Source organism: Zerene cesonia, unplaced genomic scaffold (genome assembly GCF_012273895.1).
Source record: "Zerene cesonia ecotype Mississippi unplaced genomic scaffold, Zerene_cesonia_1.1 Zces_u002, whole genome shotgun sequence".
NCBI classification, from domain to species: domain Eukaryota; kingdom Metazoa; phylum Arthropoda; class Insecta; order Lepidoptera; family Pieridae; genus Zerene; species Zerene cesonia.
The window spans coordinates 1,298,675-1,316,131 of NW_024045132.1; the positions used below are offsets into that span (position 1 = coordinate 1,298,675).

The 17,457-nt window shown below is 31.6% G+C and overlaps 3 protein-coding genes across 5 annotated transcripts in view; all 3 read left to right on the forward strand.

Annotated features, from left to right (window-relative positions):
• The window catches only part of LOC119838280, a 6,327-nt gene extending 5,571 nt beyond the window's left edge, over window positions 1–756 (forward strand). The window contains exon 6 of the mRNA XM_038364148.1: window positions 634–756. Within this exon, the coding sequence (XP_038220076.1) occupies window positions 634–717 (84 nt within the window). The 3' untranslated portion in view covers window positions 718–756. The remainder of the gene's footprint in view (window positions 1–633) is intronic.
• An 885-nt stretch (window positions 757–1,641) lies between these two features.
• LOC119838324 (huntingtin-interacting protein K) lies at window positions 1,642–3,178 on the forward strand. Of its 3 annotated transcripts, none has more exons than XM_038364212.1 (4): window positions 1,642–1,785; window positions 1,871–2,085; window positions 2,536–2,643; window positions 3,028–3,178. In XM_038364212.1, the coding sequence occupies exons 2-4, from the start codon at window positions 1,927–1,929 to the stop codon at window positions 3,121–3,123; spliced, it is 363 nt and encodes a 120-aa protein (XP_038220140.1). In that variant the 5' UTR covers window positions 1,642–1,785; window positions 1,871–1,926; the 3' UTR covers window positions 3,124–3,178. The 3 variants fall into 3 exon arrangements, with proteins under 3 accessions (XP_038220140.1, XP_038220141.1, XP_038220139.1); XM_038364213.1 differs by having other exon boundaries at window positions 1,730–1,785; window positions 1,890–2,085; XM_038364211.1 differs by lacking the exon at window positions 1,642–1,785 and having other exon boundaries at window positions 1,792–2,085.
• A 1,757-nt stretch (window positions 3,179–4,935) lies between these two features.
• Window positions 4,936–17,457, forward strand: part of LOC119838367 (protein roadkill) — a 36,315-nt gene continuing 23,793 nt past the window's right edge. The window contains exons 1-3 of the mRNA XM_038364294.1: window positions 4,936–5,097; window positions 6,735–6,850; window positions 15,374–15,406. The gene's annotated coding sequence lies outside the window, so the exon portion shown is untranslated. The remainder of the gene's footprint in view (window positions 5,098–6,734; window positions 6,851–15,373; window positions 15,407–17,457) is intronic.

Below are 17,457 nucleotides of genomic sequence, written 5' to 3' on the forward strand. Positions count from 1 at the left end.
TATTTATGTATTAAACTGACACACTGTAAAAGTAATAAATGTTATTTGCAGTTAACAATTTTCTTTTTTCTTTATTACCATATTTATGGCAAGACTAGGTATATATAACATATCCATATGTGAAACTGATAGCAGAGGAATTCATTCCTTTCATATGGATAAACAAATTAATTCTTCGATGAGAGTTATTTTTTTTAGTGCGTCGTAGTTAATTATTATTCAAATCCTGGTTTCTGTTTCCTTTTCTGAGCTGAAAAACTAATTATATTTAATGTACCTAGTACTTAATTAAAAAATAAAATAATTATTCATATGTTACACCACCATAAATAAATATAGTGCGGTTAAACGGAGCTTAATGATTTTTGATGTATTATTTTTATGTCCTCGAATTAGAATATTAACAAAATTATAGCTTAAGACGGTTATTATATATTACGTTATTACATTAATAAATTTTCATGTCACAATGTACATGAAATAAGTTATTTGACGAACTGGTTTTTATCGAGGCTTGTAAAAACAGTCTGGAAAGGTAAAAAATTTAAACAGCCGCCAACGGACAAGCCACAAATAATCTATTTTTGTCTTGTGCGTAAAAATTTTTTCCACTCATATTCTTTTTTGTTGCAGGTCCATGATAACACGATTCCTCCTCCACCCTACACACCTGAAAGAAAAGACGAAAACCCTCAAAACGCAACGGTTCACATATAAAAGATACTGATTGATGATAGAATAAAATATTTTACAATATTTTATGAACTCTCTTATTTATGATCATCGCATTAATGATATTCAATATATTTAGAAGATTGCTGTTCGTCAGTCTCGCTTAAACTCGAGATTCGCGATTTTGATAATTTTAGTTTAGATGTATTCATAATAGCCCCTTTAAGTAAGTAAGTAATGATAGTCAGGAAATCCTGCCTAAAAATGTTCTTTGGCGTTACGAAGTTGTAGAAAATGTCAACGACGCTCCGGGAGAGTGTGATGTCCATTTTATGTTTCTAAATGGAATCAATTGTCAACAATTTTGAACAATTTTAAAACTCAGCAAGTAATCAAGTAACAACACCAAGAACAAAAGGTCGAATCCAGAACCTTCTTACTTTTGGCGACTTCGGTTAAGATTTATTTTTAAATTTCATTATTGCAATCTGTGTAGAATATTTTATAGGATCTTGCAATCAAAAGAAATATGTAGCAACCCAAACTTTTATTTCTAATAACCCCATAATCTCCTCTCTCCAAGTCTAATGAACCATCACCTCGTCTTAATAAAATAACCTATTTTTTACATTTCATAAATTACATTTTATTACCTATAAAGAAAATATATATTATTATAATTACAAAGAAAATATATAGTATTCATATAAACTCATACTCCAACATAAGTTTGTTAATATTTGAAGGTGGCAATATTGTGAAAATGCGGATCACAGTCTGAAATTAATATTAACCCCATTCTACGGTAGAACTCTACATACTCAATTCTCAACACAATAGACCTACTGTGCCAAAGAGTAGTGCTATCAAGAAGTATCAATCCGAAATTTTACATATATAAAATAGTTGAACTCCATATTGCCTTGAAACAACTATAATCTTAGTCAAAGATAAAAATATCTTACCGCTCTTCCCTCAGTCTAAGAATCTATGAATAATAAAAAGTCGACACCCCCTTATTGACTATGATCAAATACCAATAACCTTGTGTTCAAATAAGGAACTTAATAGAAAAATATCAAACGTCAATCTTTAATTGTCAAATTACCAAAGGTAAGTTTAAAGTGTGCTCATGTTTTTCGAATAATATTTGATTGAACTTCAAATGAAAGTGAGAATAAATAACATATAATTTCAGTAACATCAATGTTTTGTAGACCATAAATCTAAACACTTTAAATATAACCAATAAGCATGGCTGACGAAGAAATTAATGGTGATACCGATGATATCCAGCATGACAAAGATAAAACCCAAAAGAAGACTGCAAAGCATGATAGTGGGGTTGCAGATCTAGAAAAAGTCACAGATTACGCTGAAGAGAAAGAAATATCGTCACAAGACATCTCAGGGGTAAGTAGATGTTGTTTATCTATAAACATGTATCTGCCTACACAGCATCAATTTCGATACATTAATTTCACACAATGTCATGATACACATGTATATTAAAATTTTATTTATCAAAAGTTATTACTAGACTATGTGATAATCTATTTAATAGAAATCTTAAAGCTAGAGTGAGTAGTTAATATTGTATTGAGTGTTCTACTTTAATTACATTAGGCACTATAAGCTTTTACTTTTTGATGGACAACTTACAAATTTAAAATAAATTTAGTCATTGACACAGTAAATTTATTTCAATAAGTATTAATGTTGAGTTCAGTAATTAATTATAATCATGTATTTCAACTAGTATTACTTATACAAACTGTAGTTTAGACTTTTATTTCATTGTGTATTTGTATATAGTCATGAAATATAGAAATATTGGAATTTATTTTTCCCTTAACATTTCAGGCTCTATCACTAATAGGCGACAGAAGGAACAAAGAGGCTGCTGAACGATTGGAAAAAGAAAAGGAGCTACAAAAAGTTTCTGTAAAAAAAGATGATATAGAATTAATTGTAAGTAGAATATTTTTCATAAAAACTATGAAAGTTAAATTAAAAAAATAAATTGAACAATTTTGCAATTTATTTCAATAACTTTCATTACATACAATGAATTATAAATCTGAAGAGTTTGTTTTTTAATTAGTAAGTAGTAGTTTTGGAGTAATTTCAATAAATCATTCACATTCAAATCATATCTACATAATGCCTGAGTGCTATAGGCTATATAATATATACCATGGGCTAAGCCGGGTTAGACTGTTAGTAGCTTAAAAAAAAACCAAATAAATACAATATTGATCTGAATTTTAGTTTCACAATTTTTTAATGTAATGTAGTATCTGCATTGTAAAATATGCACAAATAATAAATACAATGAATATTTTACAATTTCAGGTTAAAGAAATGGAAATCTCAAGGATTCTAGCTGAGCGAACACTGCGGGAACATCGGGGTGATGTTGTTGCGGCATTGACAACACTCACCAATTAATTTAATACCAACAAGTGATATATAAATGTTAAAATAGACTTTTGTATCCACTAAATTTAGTTTTATTTTGAATCAGTTTCTTTAGAAATAGTGTATTTTAGCAAGTACACTTCAAATTTATAACATCCTATCTCTGTATTATTAAGTTAACTTGATAGTCTTGAATCTTTGTTCATCTTTCGAAAGGATCAAGATTTTTAAACTTTGAAATAGGGGATACTGGTTGGGTAGGTTGTTTAATAAACATTGGATGGTAAGTGAAAAACACTTGATATAAAGGATAATTTTTGAATATTGAACTTTAAAGACATCTGACAAAAGGTCAATTTTGTATTGATAGTTTTTGCTGTGTGCAACAGCTATATTTTAATTAGTGTTCTTCTATTTGAAATTATTAAATACAATATAGCATCTATAAGGTTTTAAATGTTTGTAACCCAATATGATATTTAATCTACAATATTAAAAATATTAATTAATATTTAATGCTGAGGTTTGGTTTTAATTAATTTAGTATATTTTGTTTGGTAAAATTTGCTTTGTTTTCTTAAAAGGCAATCCATAAAATACAACGACACACGTTAAGTGATCGTAATCAATGAAATGTGACAAATGACCGAAAATGGACCGAAATATGTATTTCCATTCTTACTATTAGCATTTTTGTTAAAATCTTCACATATATATAAAAGGTGCAATAACACATTACTGTTCACACATGACTCGACGACATATTCGAAGAAAGATACGTATACGAGTTCCACGCGAAGTACTGTTGGCTGAGAAGGGTAAAAAGCTAGTTAATTATAAAAAGGAATGTCGGCAAATATTTGTAAAAGTGTTATACATAATTCTATTTTATGATAAAGGAAAACAAACAACTAGATGGGTCATCTCGTGTCAATCGACAAACGCCGCCCATCAGCATTCGCGACACTTGGGTTGCTAATGTTCTGCTACCGTAAAATTGGTTGTCTTGATTTAAAAATATGAAGTTTTCAGACTGAGCATATGTTATTATTATAAGTAAGGCTTAATTGTTAATTTTTGAGTCTTCGAGTGTTCGGTAAAATCGCTGATGGTTCATCCCAAATGATGTTAACAAAAGGATAGAACTCCTCCAGCCAGGACTGCAAATTTAAAACCAAGAACGTCTTTGTGTTGGAAATCAAGTGCGAGTTCGAAAAATTAGGAGTTCTATGTAGTAAATGATAATTAGATTATATATAATAGATGGTAGATTGTCGTCCTAAATAAGCAGTTAATGACTGTTTGAACAAATAAAAAAATAACTGAACTACGGAGAGCGGGAGGAGGTAGGGAGGTAGAACTAACGTTCTCGGTCTATAGCGGTGTGCTCATTTCTAGAAATGATTGGAGGTGATTTTGTTTTTTTTCCATCGCATCAAATTAGTAGTGTTTTATAGACTCCTAGTATCGATCCTGAATTAAATTATTTCAAACGTATCGTATATTATATATATTAAACGACAATCATCGATATTACTTTATAATTATATTTACTTATTGTATCATTTGAAGAAGCATGCACTGACTTTAATTTTGTTCTCTATACTTAGTAACTTACCTATAGTCTGACATAACTGATGTCTGATGATGAAAAACCTTATGTGAACGAATTTCGAGTATTGTTTGCCTGTAGCTAAGGATTATTTCAGATATTACTGTGAATGGTGTTACGAGAGTATACTTTAATAGGTACCATTTTAAACCCAATCTTTCTTCTTAATTTATTAATTTATAAATGACGTAAGGTAGAATATATATTATCTGTATTTGGAATCTAGTCTATGCTTAGTGAGGTGTGTTTGACTTTTACATTGTGTGTGTTTTCTACGTTCATTTTATTTTTCCTATTTAAAAACTTTTACTTCCTTCTTTTATTTATTAACAAATTTTATTTATTTTCTTATTTGGTGTGAGATAGCAAAACCTTGAATAATCAGTACCACGGTAAGTAATAAATCAGCTAGTCGAAATGTCAAATTGATACATAGAGAATCCAACTGCTGATCCTAAGCATGCCCAAATAAAATAGTAATTTTGCCCTTGACGGTATTTTTACGAATATCAGACTCTTTTCTTCTTTATTAGTATATACGACACTAGACATGATAAGATATGCAATGAACAATAGGATTCTTCCTATGGCGTAATATCACACGCTACGCCAATATGGAGTTCACTATGGTAAAATTATGTTTTGTAACAATATTCTCCGCCTTCTAGACATCTCGATGTTCCTTGGCGTTGTCTAAAATGTAGCTCAATACTTTCTTTAATACTATTCATGCAAGAAATAATGGCTTTATGCCCTGTTTAATTATAAATGCATTTGAAACTACTTAGAATATTTGAATTTTGAATAAATTATAGCTGTTGGAACCCAAACTTTATTTACCTGTCTTGTGCTTAGCTCTTCGTTTATATTGGAATAATTGGGAGAGATTAATATTTAATTATAACTTAAATTAATGTTTATTTTTGGTTTGATCAATTGCTGATATGACATCATAAATCAAGTGTTAGCTTGAATCATACTTGTCTAATTCTTATATGTTTTTCAATTATCATGTATCCTCACAACTTGATCATAAACAAGAGCTAAGAGCTAAAAGCTAAAATATAACTGAAAAGTTAAAAAGTAAGAGTAGTAATCATTTATATATTTAATTTTATTAGCTCACTTCTACCGTCACTTGTTTACTGTGATTGATTGAATAAATGAAAAGCGATCAAACAAAATAATCATACAGACACTGAAGTATAATTGAATACAGTTCCATCTCATCACTATCTACTTAACAACCTAGAATAGAATTTTTAGGTCAAGCTATGTGTCTAGCTAGGCCCTTAGCCCTTAGTGGCTGGTCATAAACATTCTTATTTATTTATTTTACTAAGGTACTTACTGGGTGAATTGGCTGTAGGCGCTAAGAATGCCTGTCTATGTCCGCCTGCCTTAGTCTTGACTTTTTTTAATTAATCGTGATGTAATGCATGTAATAAATAAATAATTCATTATGGTGAATTATTGTATTACCGCATAGTAAATAATTATTTAAAGGTAATTATTATCTATATCACTTGCTAATATAAGGGCTCTTCATTATATAGCAAGTAAAGATAATATTACATTGCCTTAAAGTAATGACTTAGCACAAAAAAACAACATCCTGACTAATTACTTTTTAATTAGAATTGTGTATCTCTATATATTATTTAATCTTGTAGCTAATAAAATATGTGACATGAAAGAAGTGACATTTGAGGTGGGGTAACAGAACTGACTCGCAGAGGCCTTAGAGAATTTAATGACTAAAAATTTTGTGAATTGTGATACTCAGATCAGATGATGTAATTCTGTTACCGCTATAACAACAGATGATTAAAAATCTATTTTATGCAAAGATGATGATATGGCATGATTATAAATTGGAGGGGTGACCAATATATATATTGCATTTGCTCTTTAGATTATTAAACCCCTTAGTGTTTCAAGTCCGACTCGCACTTGACCGATTATTGATTTGCGGGTTGTATGTGACACTCATATTGATAAATAACATAATCTTTTTGTTTGTAAACAGATTGGAATGGAAAGAAAACTCAATGTAATGGAAACCTTGCTGCAGTACACCAGCTTAACATTACTCAATGCAAGACTAAATTAATTGGTTGCTGTAAAATAAGAAGTGCGTTGAAGGTGAGGGCATTTTACTTAAATAATACAAAAAAAAGATAAAAATTTCTTCAAAAATTTAACAATGTGTTGTTTTAGCATTAAAGTATTAAAGAAGAGGTTCTCAATTCAAAGCTTTTTTTTGTGATCAATGTGATATTGAGACTAGAAGAACTTCCATACAAACAAAAGTTATATTGTGTTATGTCCATTATTGTTTTTATAGTTAGAATCACTGCTTTTTTTTCATAAAGATAAAAATTAAGTAGGATAAGAGTTTCAAATAATGGTTATTCATTTTTTTTTTTAATATCATAAAATATTCAATGTTCATCAATGTTACATTTAAGTTTATAATTAATGCAGTGTGAAATGTACAAGTACCTTATATTCGATTTCTCTCTTATCTATGAGGTAAATTTACAACAACACTATTTAAAGCTTTAATATATATATAGGTACATAATATTGTGCCTTAATAACAATTATATATAACATTTTAATTTAGTGCATGGTAATATGAAACTGAAAGGTTACCTTACAAATAACTGAAAGGATTTATATAAGTTCAAATATTTTCTGAATATCTTAATATTATTTTAACAAAGAAGGTTCATTGTTACGTTCATCCTTTGAAATATTAAAAATGCAATTAAAAGAAATGGCTATCTACATCGCAGCCACAGACAGGTCAAGTTAGTTTCTCAATTTAGTAATAGAAGATAATAATGTACTCTGTAAGACAATCTCGTATTGCTGGGCGTAAAATGCATTGTGTCATTGTCTCAAACTGAAACAAAATATTCTATAATAATTATACCACGGCATCCGTCATACATTTGAACTACTTTCTAAAACAAAAACATTTTTGTTTCGATCACCTCGTAGTGGTATTTTATCTGATTTTAAAGCGGTATAGCAGAAACCAGAGTCTCTTCACAGAGCATATCAAATATTATTTATACGTAAATTGTACACGAATACGACATACCTATTGTGTGACCTTTAAACCAATTGGAGTGGTAACTGTTTTCATGCAAAAGGCTCTTTGTTAAACCCGATGAATGTAGGATAAACCGAAAATGAATTCATTATTGTGTTTTTTTTTTAACTGAGCTTTATTATATTTATCGTAAGACAAGCGTTGTTGTAGCGATAAGTTCTTAATCTAACGTATGTTTAGTCGAAGGATATTTCCGGGAATCAGGCCTTGAATAATTTTGGCTCAAGGACTTTAGGGTGCGAGATAAACGAAAATCTTCCTCTCATTTCTAGGTCGTACCCTCGAAACGGCCCTGTCCTGAATACAAAGTTTCATCCAAGAGTAATTTACTGTCAGGAAGTTATTTTAGTAAAAACGATTGAATAGGTAACAAAATAAGTAATATTTTTACACAGTTTAATTATTCATTAGATTGTCCACTATAACATGAGCTACTGTTCATTGTGATAGCTTTAGTGTGTTCATATTATTTCGTCATTTCATTTATATAATTTTCCAGATATACCAAATTAATAATTATTGTTTCACCTATGAAATTCTCTACCTTTAATATATAAAATTCTCGTGTCACTGTTTTCGTACCATACCATACTCGTTGTTACCATACTCCTCCGAAACGGCTTGACCGATTTTGATGAAATTTTTTGTGCTTATCCGGTATCTATGAGAATCGGCCAACATCTATTTTTCATCCCCCTAAATGATCAGAGTAAGGCAGAACAGCGTTTGCCGTGTGCAGCTAGTTTTGCTATATCATTATAACAAATTAATCGTGAGTCATACAAGTTGTTACATATACAATATGTGTAAATAATTTCTAAATAAAAACGCTTAAAGTTATCGGTTTTCCTAATAATCGCAATTTATATACAAATAGCTGTATAAAAAAACCAGCGCAGTTACTGTCCTCATTACCTATTCGTTTCAATAAAAAAAAAAATAACATACTTCTTTATCAATGTAAAACAATTTTTTTTTTAATTATTTACTAATGACTTGCCCTGAATGAAATTTACAGAAATAATACAATATACCAGGAACCTGTCACTAAATTTCTCTCATATGGAAAGATACAGGTACTCTTGCGCTATGCGTGTTTCTTATATGTATAGGGTGAAATCAGAAATGTCAATAGTAGCAGTAGCTGTGCCGCGCACGATCCCTAAGGCAGAAGCAATTATTTCTATATATTCTGTGTTATTCTGGTACATAAGCTACATCATTATCATACAGTGGTTTTGGCGTGAAACAGTTACAAACAGCCATTTTTGCAAACTTTCGCGTTTATTAGTAGGATATTTTAAATACCTTTCAATTTTGTAATATAGTACTAAGTAATAATAAATACAAAGGCTATTTATATTGAACTTATAATAAGTACGTGTGGGTTTGTGACACGTTTCTATTTTATTAATATTATCGTTATGTTATCTTGCTTGTAATCTCTTACTCACTCCATCTAATTCGGCACACGTAATATTGTGACTACAAACAATGATTCAATTGCTATTTTATACAGTATATTCAATAACAAAATACAAATATTATTTTCATTTAATTCCTTATAGCTTCGCTCGCACTGTTCTTAAATAAAGTATATTCGTAGCCATAATCTTTGTGCACGTTAAATTACTTCAATCATTTTTTATTTAGAGTACAGGAATGTTGGTGATAATAATTATCTAAATAAAGCTACGTATAATATTGAATAATATTGAGTCAATTTGCGCCAGACCCATTTAATTACGTTCCAATTACTAAAAATGAGTATTGTATATAATAATTAACACTAAACTATTACTTAATTATTAAATAAGAACATGAGAAACGCTTCTGTGTAATTGACTTATTGACTGGAGTCCAAGCTGGTGATGTCACCGGATTTTAGTCCCTAATAGTTAGGTAATATCACGTAACATGCGGGAATATACATGTGTCCTGTAAAGATTGTAGGTACGATGACAGATAGTTAGCCGCTATTTGTACTTGTAATGGACGTCAATCATAAACGTACTAAAAGGTCTGTAGTGTTTAGGGACGGGTCAGTATCCCGCAGTTAACCCAGTATGGGCCATCGACCTCGCATTACGCGTGGACGCTGGGCGCTGCGATGTCGCGTGCTTTGAATAAAAGCTCATCCACATATGGTTGTCATACAATTTGCGATGATTCAAATTACACAAGGAAACAGTCGTTAACTGCGTCCATATCGAATGGCCGTATGGAGTCCTAATCATAACAAACAGAACAAAAATCACACATGTTTCAATGATAACAGAAGTAAACACTATTAGAATGCAATAGAGATATGCTAATACTTTCATTTGAGGTATGAAAACAAAATGTGTGTAGGAATTTTATTATCATCTTTTTTTTATATGGTCCACAAAACTGGTGATAAATGTTCACAATGTTTGTTATTTTTAAGTTTAACTCTTTACTATATATAGTACTATAATATAGTATATTCATCAGAAAAAGATATTGTCTATATAAATACTTGCTATTTGCCGTGGGTTCGTCCGTGTGTGTACCTTCGCGGCGTATACAGTATAAATATATGTATATAACAACTGTACTAAAGGCTGATATTTCAATTCTTGGTTTCAACCAAGTTTTAACTTATTCGTCGAATATCGTTTTAAACAACCAAATTAAGAAAGTGTTAATTGCCTGGCTTTCTATATTTTACAGGTGACATTTTTAGATTATTGTGTGAAAAATCAGCATATAAATGTATTTATGTAAATAATTGAACGATATAAGAGAAAAATACTAGTACTGAAGGATATGATGATATAATTTTTAATATCAAAGGCTATTATTGTTTTGATATTACAAAATAAATAAAAAAGTATACAATTCACCATTCACGGCTCAGTGCAACAAAATTATTCCAGATAACACAGAGAGTAGACAAAATGTATGTATAACTATTACTAGTATATGATACTACATTATAGTTACATAGTATTCCAGATGTTTAGAGCAAACCAGGGTATCGATTTGTAGTGTTTCAACATAGTCGGGGCATCGACCCTTGTCATCAAAGTGCAAACGAGTTATTGCAATCAATGCTATTATAAAATAGGTGGTCAATCGTGGAACAACACTCAAAATTGTTCTTTCGAAATATTGTTGTTAAGTTCAAAGGGTTTAAGCACATTGCTCATTATTACAGGTCACTTTTCAGTTTTCATTTTAAATAATTGCCTGAGAAATTATCTGTTCCAACTCGAATGTATTTATTTCCCTCGTACAGTATGTCATATCAAAGCGACAATATCAACAGGTGCTGCCATTAAACGTTCAATTGGGGTATTTCGTTACAGTTTTCGTTTTATTTTTTTTTTTGTTGACGTGTCCATTTATCTATCTATTGAAAGTTTTATAGATATTTAGAGTTCGGACCGTTTATTTATCTATCTATTGAAAGTTTCATAGATATTTAGAGTTTGGACCGTTGCATGGAATCAAAGAGATTCACATCTAGCGAAAAGAAACGACAGCACTAGATGAAAGCTGCAAAATTAATCAAACGAATAGTTTCACTCGCGAAATATTGAAACGGCCAATAAGTAGCGCGCATAGAGAGAGAACTGCAAGTGAGCTCTTATCTAACAAAGTTGGTCGCGATTATAAAAAGAAGGTGGCGCGGGGGGACCGGGTCACAAATTTAACGTTCTGTTACGGGTATTCTCGAGTCTCGACCCTACACAGTTGTATGTGTGCCGTTGTTGTATGTAGGTTAACATCAGCCGCGCTCGATACGCCACCGCTGCCGCCGATGTCGACCACCTAACCTAGATCAGGGTGCGGAGAGATCGCTTATGAAATCTGGCGCTCACTAACTGCATAAATGACATAGATTATAATGTACTTTTATTTTACATTGTCGTGTAATGTTTTACTTATATGATTACGGTCGCAGACTTTCCCGCGTGAGGTAACCTTCGCACTTTCTCCCTTTAGTATTTTTAATGCAATACGGTAGTATTTATGAAGATTATCTGTATTTTATATACGTATTTATAAATGATTCATGTTAAATTTCGAACCTTCATTTACGATATTTAATTAAACAAATTAAAATGCTCTAAAGATGAAAAAATTTTAACGCTAAAAAAATTCGATCATGAGGCATAAATCATGTTAAAAACCCATCGAGGTTATCGCGAAATATTGGTCAAGTGCTAGTTGGTGATTAGACTCGTTTAAAACTAAAATGCTTAAATATACACGATTGCAATTTATATAAAAATATCGGCAATCGTATGGTCATACCTAATTTTGAATACAGGAAGATTTTAACAGTGACCACATTTTCCTGTAACCTCCTTTCTGGTTTGAGCTAATTAATATGTACTTCAAAATAATAAAATGAGAATAAATTAACGATAAATCCCAATCGCAACGTAAGCGGCAGTTTTAGGCGAGTAAGTACAGCGAGGGACCTCGTTATTTAGAACTAAGAGAAAGGCTATTTTACAATTGAATTTGCAGTTCTTGTCCTTGTTGGTTGTAGAACTAGACAGCTTAATATTAATTATTGAATTTCGATAATGTTTTTAAAAAGTGGTATTTTTATTTTCCTATTTATAGGTTTAGGTAATAAAGATGACTAAGATGTTGTTGCATATTTCACTCGTATTTAATAATATAAAACAATATTAGCAAGTACAGAAGAATAAATTTTGTAAACCAACTTGAAATATGGATGTAATCCAATCATAAAAAAAAAATCATTTTTTTCATATTATAGAGTGCAGATAGTAGTGGCAGTTGTGCAAAATGCCAAGAATTCGTATTTATCAGTTGAATTGAACTTTTTTTTTTTTTTTCAAGACATTGTGGACAACATCTCGGAATACTATTAAATGAATACTTAGAAAAAGAAATATTAGAAACGATGGAATGCGTTCGACACTGTTCGCCAAGCTGACGGTGGGTACGCTCGATACGGCCAATTGTGCGAGCCGATTTCAAAACGAAAGTACCGCGCATCTAGGACGGTGAACGTATTTCCTACTGAAATCTCTTGCAATTCAACATTAATTCCACCTTAATGTAAAGTATATCTTTTTTTATGTGAAATATTCTTGGATTTTAATCTTGATGCCTTATGAGGAGCAGTACGGGATTAGAATAGAACGGGGCGTTTTTTATAGTGATGTATTTTAAGACTCAGAAAGAGTACGGAAGTTCGGAATATTTCATCTATTTTGTACAAATATTTTTTGTTTTCTTTAAAACGGAAGCGTCGTTGAGTGCGGTTCGCTAAAGTAAATATATGTATAAAATAACGAGTGTGACTAAACTACAGAGTACAGAGGACTTATGTATAGTTTATTTTGGGCTTTCTCCGAGTCTATCAATTGGACAATGATTCATTGAACATCGAAATCTGACACAAATTAACGGGCCGTTTATTGTATTTGTATAAACATACAATGTATATTATCCGTCACTAGCGCTCCATTGTACGCTCCAATTTGATTTAATAAATCAAGAAAAAGTTTCTCTTCAAAAGCTGGTGGCGTACTGCAATCCGCCCGCCCACATATTAAACTTTCAGGCTTATCTCAGTTTAACATCAATAGAAATACAACCGTATAGACGTGCACAGTCACTAGGGACTCGCTGATACTTTTTCCTAGGTTCCCTGCGAAAACTTCGAAAGAAACAGCTCGGTGTTCTTATTTGTTTGATCTCTCAAATATTTAAAAAATAAGTCTCTGTAAGATATAGAACACGTTCATAAGATGAAACGTTCAAATGTATAAGTTTTTGAAGAACGCGGCTTATGCTGCCGCGGTCGCTGTGGTGAATGGTTATATCACCAGAGATATCGTAACTTTTGCCCACTGTTCCACTAGAAAGTGCACCGGGCCATTCGCTTTTCTGATACTATTTATTGCCTAGGAAACTTTGCCGATCGTCGCTTTTCAATTTAGTTCTGTTCAGCATAAACTTACTTTCCCCGCTCTAATTGCAATTTTGCGATGGAAAGTAGGTGCGTTTATTTGATTGCTGTTTATATAATTGTATTTTTATCTTCATTCTCTAAACCAGCGGTTCTTAAACTTTTTTGTGTGTCGGAACCCTTTTAAAACTGAGAATTATTTGGGTGGAACCCCAAATAATTACTTAGGTACCTAAGCGCAATCGAATGCATAACAAACAAAATTGGGACACTGATAGATGTACATATCAGTAAGGCAGAGGTGTATTTTTTCTCATTATAAATAGTATTCTCGCCGAGCTCCAGGGCTCCGCGTAGCACACTGTATATAGTTGCTCTAAACAACGAGTTTGTTCTTTAGGTTTAATTTTCGACTTTCGTATCGGAAAATTGCATTTAACGCATATCTATATTATGCATCTTTAGCATGTACACAAATGTATCTAGGCGAGTCGTCTCAACTCTCAACCCACTTCTTGAATGTCGGCAACTGACAAATTGGAAATGAAAAGAGACCATAAATGTATACAGTATAAAGATCAAATCGGCATTCGGATTACGAATGTTCTCAATCTGACAATTAGGAACCGCTTTAATTTGCTAAAGAATAATAAGCTTTATTGTCGTGGATAAAAGAGTAGATTAATATGTGCAGGGGGTATTTGAATACTTCACATGTACCATTCAACCATGAACTCCTTTGAGGTGCGTCCCGCGTAGCTGAGACCTCAATTTTTAAACTCTTACTTATTGGTCAATCAGTATGACATTTGTATTGTATTGCAATACGATTATGGTGATGTGTCCTGGACGCTTATCACAATAACTAATTATAGCTGAAAATTTCTGTATTAAATCTATTTTAATATGATTGTTCCATACATTTTACTTTTTCGTTTTCATGTTTTTGTAATTATAGCTTTTGTTTTGTTTTTATTTTAATTATAGTTTTTACATTTATATGTATTTATGTTTTGGATGTACATTTTATTATATTGGGTCCTAGTTATTCCTAAATAAATAATTTATATGTATATTAATTATTATTATTATGAACGTTAATTTTCAAATGTATTTTTGTAAGTTATTTTATATATGCTAACGAAACAGTTAAACTGATTCTGAATTGTTTTCTTTGTTTATAAAATAAATCTATACTAATGTTAAGAAGCTGAAGAGTTTGTTTGTTTGAACGCGCTAATCTCAGGAACTACTGATCCGTTTTGAAAAAATTCATTCAGTATTAGATTTTATATATATTTTATTATTGAGAAAGGCTTAGGGCTACATATGTACCACAGGCGAAGCCGGGGCGGACCGATAGTGTATCTTCAAATGTTTTTACTTATTTGAACTCTATTAACTCTTGAAAAATCACACAAATAACAAATGAATTTTAAGTCTACAATAATTTATTAATACATTTCAAATAGCCATATTAAGGAACATTAATGTGTATTAAACCTTCAAAACCTTTATACAACAACGTATAATTTCTATATAATTAGGAACATTAATTAAATATATTAATATAATATATTTTGCTTAGCTCTAAAAATAATATATAAATGTTTTGTTACAGATCGCGCACAAGCCATTTAACTGCAACGAAAGTGTGAGTACTAATATATAATGAATACATAATGCATTGCACCTTATTGTTGTTAGCTATAGAATATAGGCATATTCAGTGACTACAAAATTGTGTAAGCGCACTGTAAAATAGTCGTCATTACCCAATAAGATGCATCTCGTTTATGTCGTGAGAGCCGAGCGGTTTCCCAATAGTTAGTTGGAGCGTTCGCTTGGCGCAACGGTTTCCCAATAGAAAGTCTTCCCATACAGGAAGCGCCGAGCGCATTGCTACAGTGCACACAGCACGTGCAACCGCCCTCCGCGTAGCAGCGTGCACGGGAGGGACGGCGGGCGATGCACTTTCATGTCCGTGACGTCACACCGTACCTTTCGTCAGCGTCACGCCGTGCCCAGTAAGAGCCATTACGCAATCCACGCGCAGCACTCGACTTTCCAATTTCGACAATGCTCTGTTGTGTAGCGCTTTCAAATTTTTATTTGAACCTTCTCCTGACTTTTGGCGCTCTCTCAATGTTTCACTCGCCACTGAAAAATGTACTAAATGTCGCGCGAGTGCAGTTGCTATGGTGAGAACTTTCACTAATTGCCAACAGATAGAAATTAAAACGATGTTAAACATTCGTTACACAATACGTTTATAATATATCGGATAGTTATAGCTATTACTGTACTTGTGTACGTGTAAGTGTTGTCAGAGAATGCTTGTACTACACATATTCATTAACTAATTGCGTTACATTATTCGATCAATACTGTATACACATGTTAGAAAGGAATTTTGGTTTGCAAATTATAAAAGACGTATACGTCGTTTTGATGCTGTTGTCAAAGCCGCTGAGTCAGCGATTAAATACGACCGTAACATTCGCTGATTTGCCCCCCCTCCCTCCCCCCCTCCGCTTAGAAAACTCACGTTAATATAGTGCTTCTAATGATACGTTCAGTACTGTATGACTATCTACACAAAAATTTTTCTCTTAATTTTTTTGCATCAATAAATGTTGCTATCGTATTAGCATGATATTACAATAAAACAATATGCAAATTATATTCTAAATTACACGTAGTAATAAAAAAACAACTAATATGCTACCATGCGAATTCGGATAGCGAGTGAAATTAAAACAGAAAAAATAAATCAAATAATTGTAACAGTATAATATGCTGCCGGCCAAATTGAGTTCAAATGAAATATTTATATTATACACGTCGTGTACAGAATTTTACACTCCTACATAGGTACAGTTAAGAGTCGTACGAGAATATAGGTGGCCAGATGAGATGGAAGACGGCTGAGGGGACATTCGGATCCCTAAAGCTTTATTAAAAGTTGTAGGTACATCCGCAACAAATTAATGAATACTCATGGGTGCCATATGTCGTTACAGCGTTATCTCGATGTCGATATGTTTTTACGATATAATGAAAGCGGAATTTTTTATCTGTATACACATAGCTTTTACAAGTCAGAATATGGGAGTTAGGCGAAGTATGCATTAGGTGAATTTGGAAACTATTGAACTAGTTGCAACGTAGTTGAAAGTGGAGTATGAATTATGAAGGTTTATAAAAACTTAAGAAGTTATGGTGGGTTTGCGAACGCTTTACGTTCAATATGTAATTTTGCGTGTGCAGTGTTTGGTTACATGCCTTGTGGGGATTTAGACTTAGAATTTATAGAAAGTTAATAACATTCAGTCTTTTTCTAAACTGGTTTAATAACAAGACCATGAAATTTAATGATATATTATAAACTAAAACATAAAACTCATTCATCATAGTAAAATTTATTCAATACTTATCTAATATCTATATCTTATTCAAAGTACCTACATATTTTAATTGAAATTCAGTTTGCGAAGTCACCAAAAATAGTTGTAATTAGATAAGTGAATTCGTTTACTTCTAACCATGTTAGTAAAGATTTAAACTTGAAGTTACGTAATGACATCCTAATTCGTTGCAATATTAAAATATTCCATCGTTAAATTGGCAAAAGGTTGACATTATATATTTTAACTTTAATATAAATAAGCAAACATTACGTTACCAATGTCAATGTGTTGAACA

Bases quoted from the DNA above. Each gene is read 5' to 3' on its own strand.
- LOC119838324 (XM_038364212.1), top strand. From the start codon at position 1,927: ATGGCTGACGAAGAAATTAATGGTGATACCGATGATATCCAGCATGAC. The intron at 2,086-2,535 runs GTAAGTAGATGT...TTAACATTTCAG, and splicing joins CGTCACAAGACATCTCAGGG to GCTCTATCACTAATAGGCGA. The intron at 2,644-3,027 runs GTAAGTAGAATA...TTACAATTTCAG, and splicing joins AAGATGATATAGAATTAATT to GTTAAAGAAATGGAAATCTC.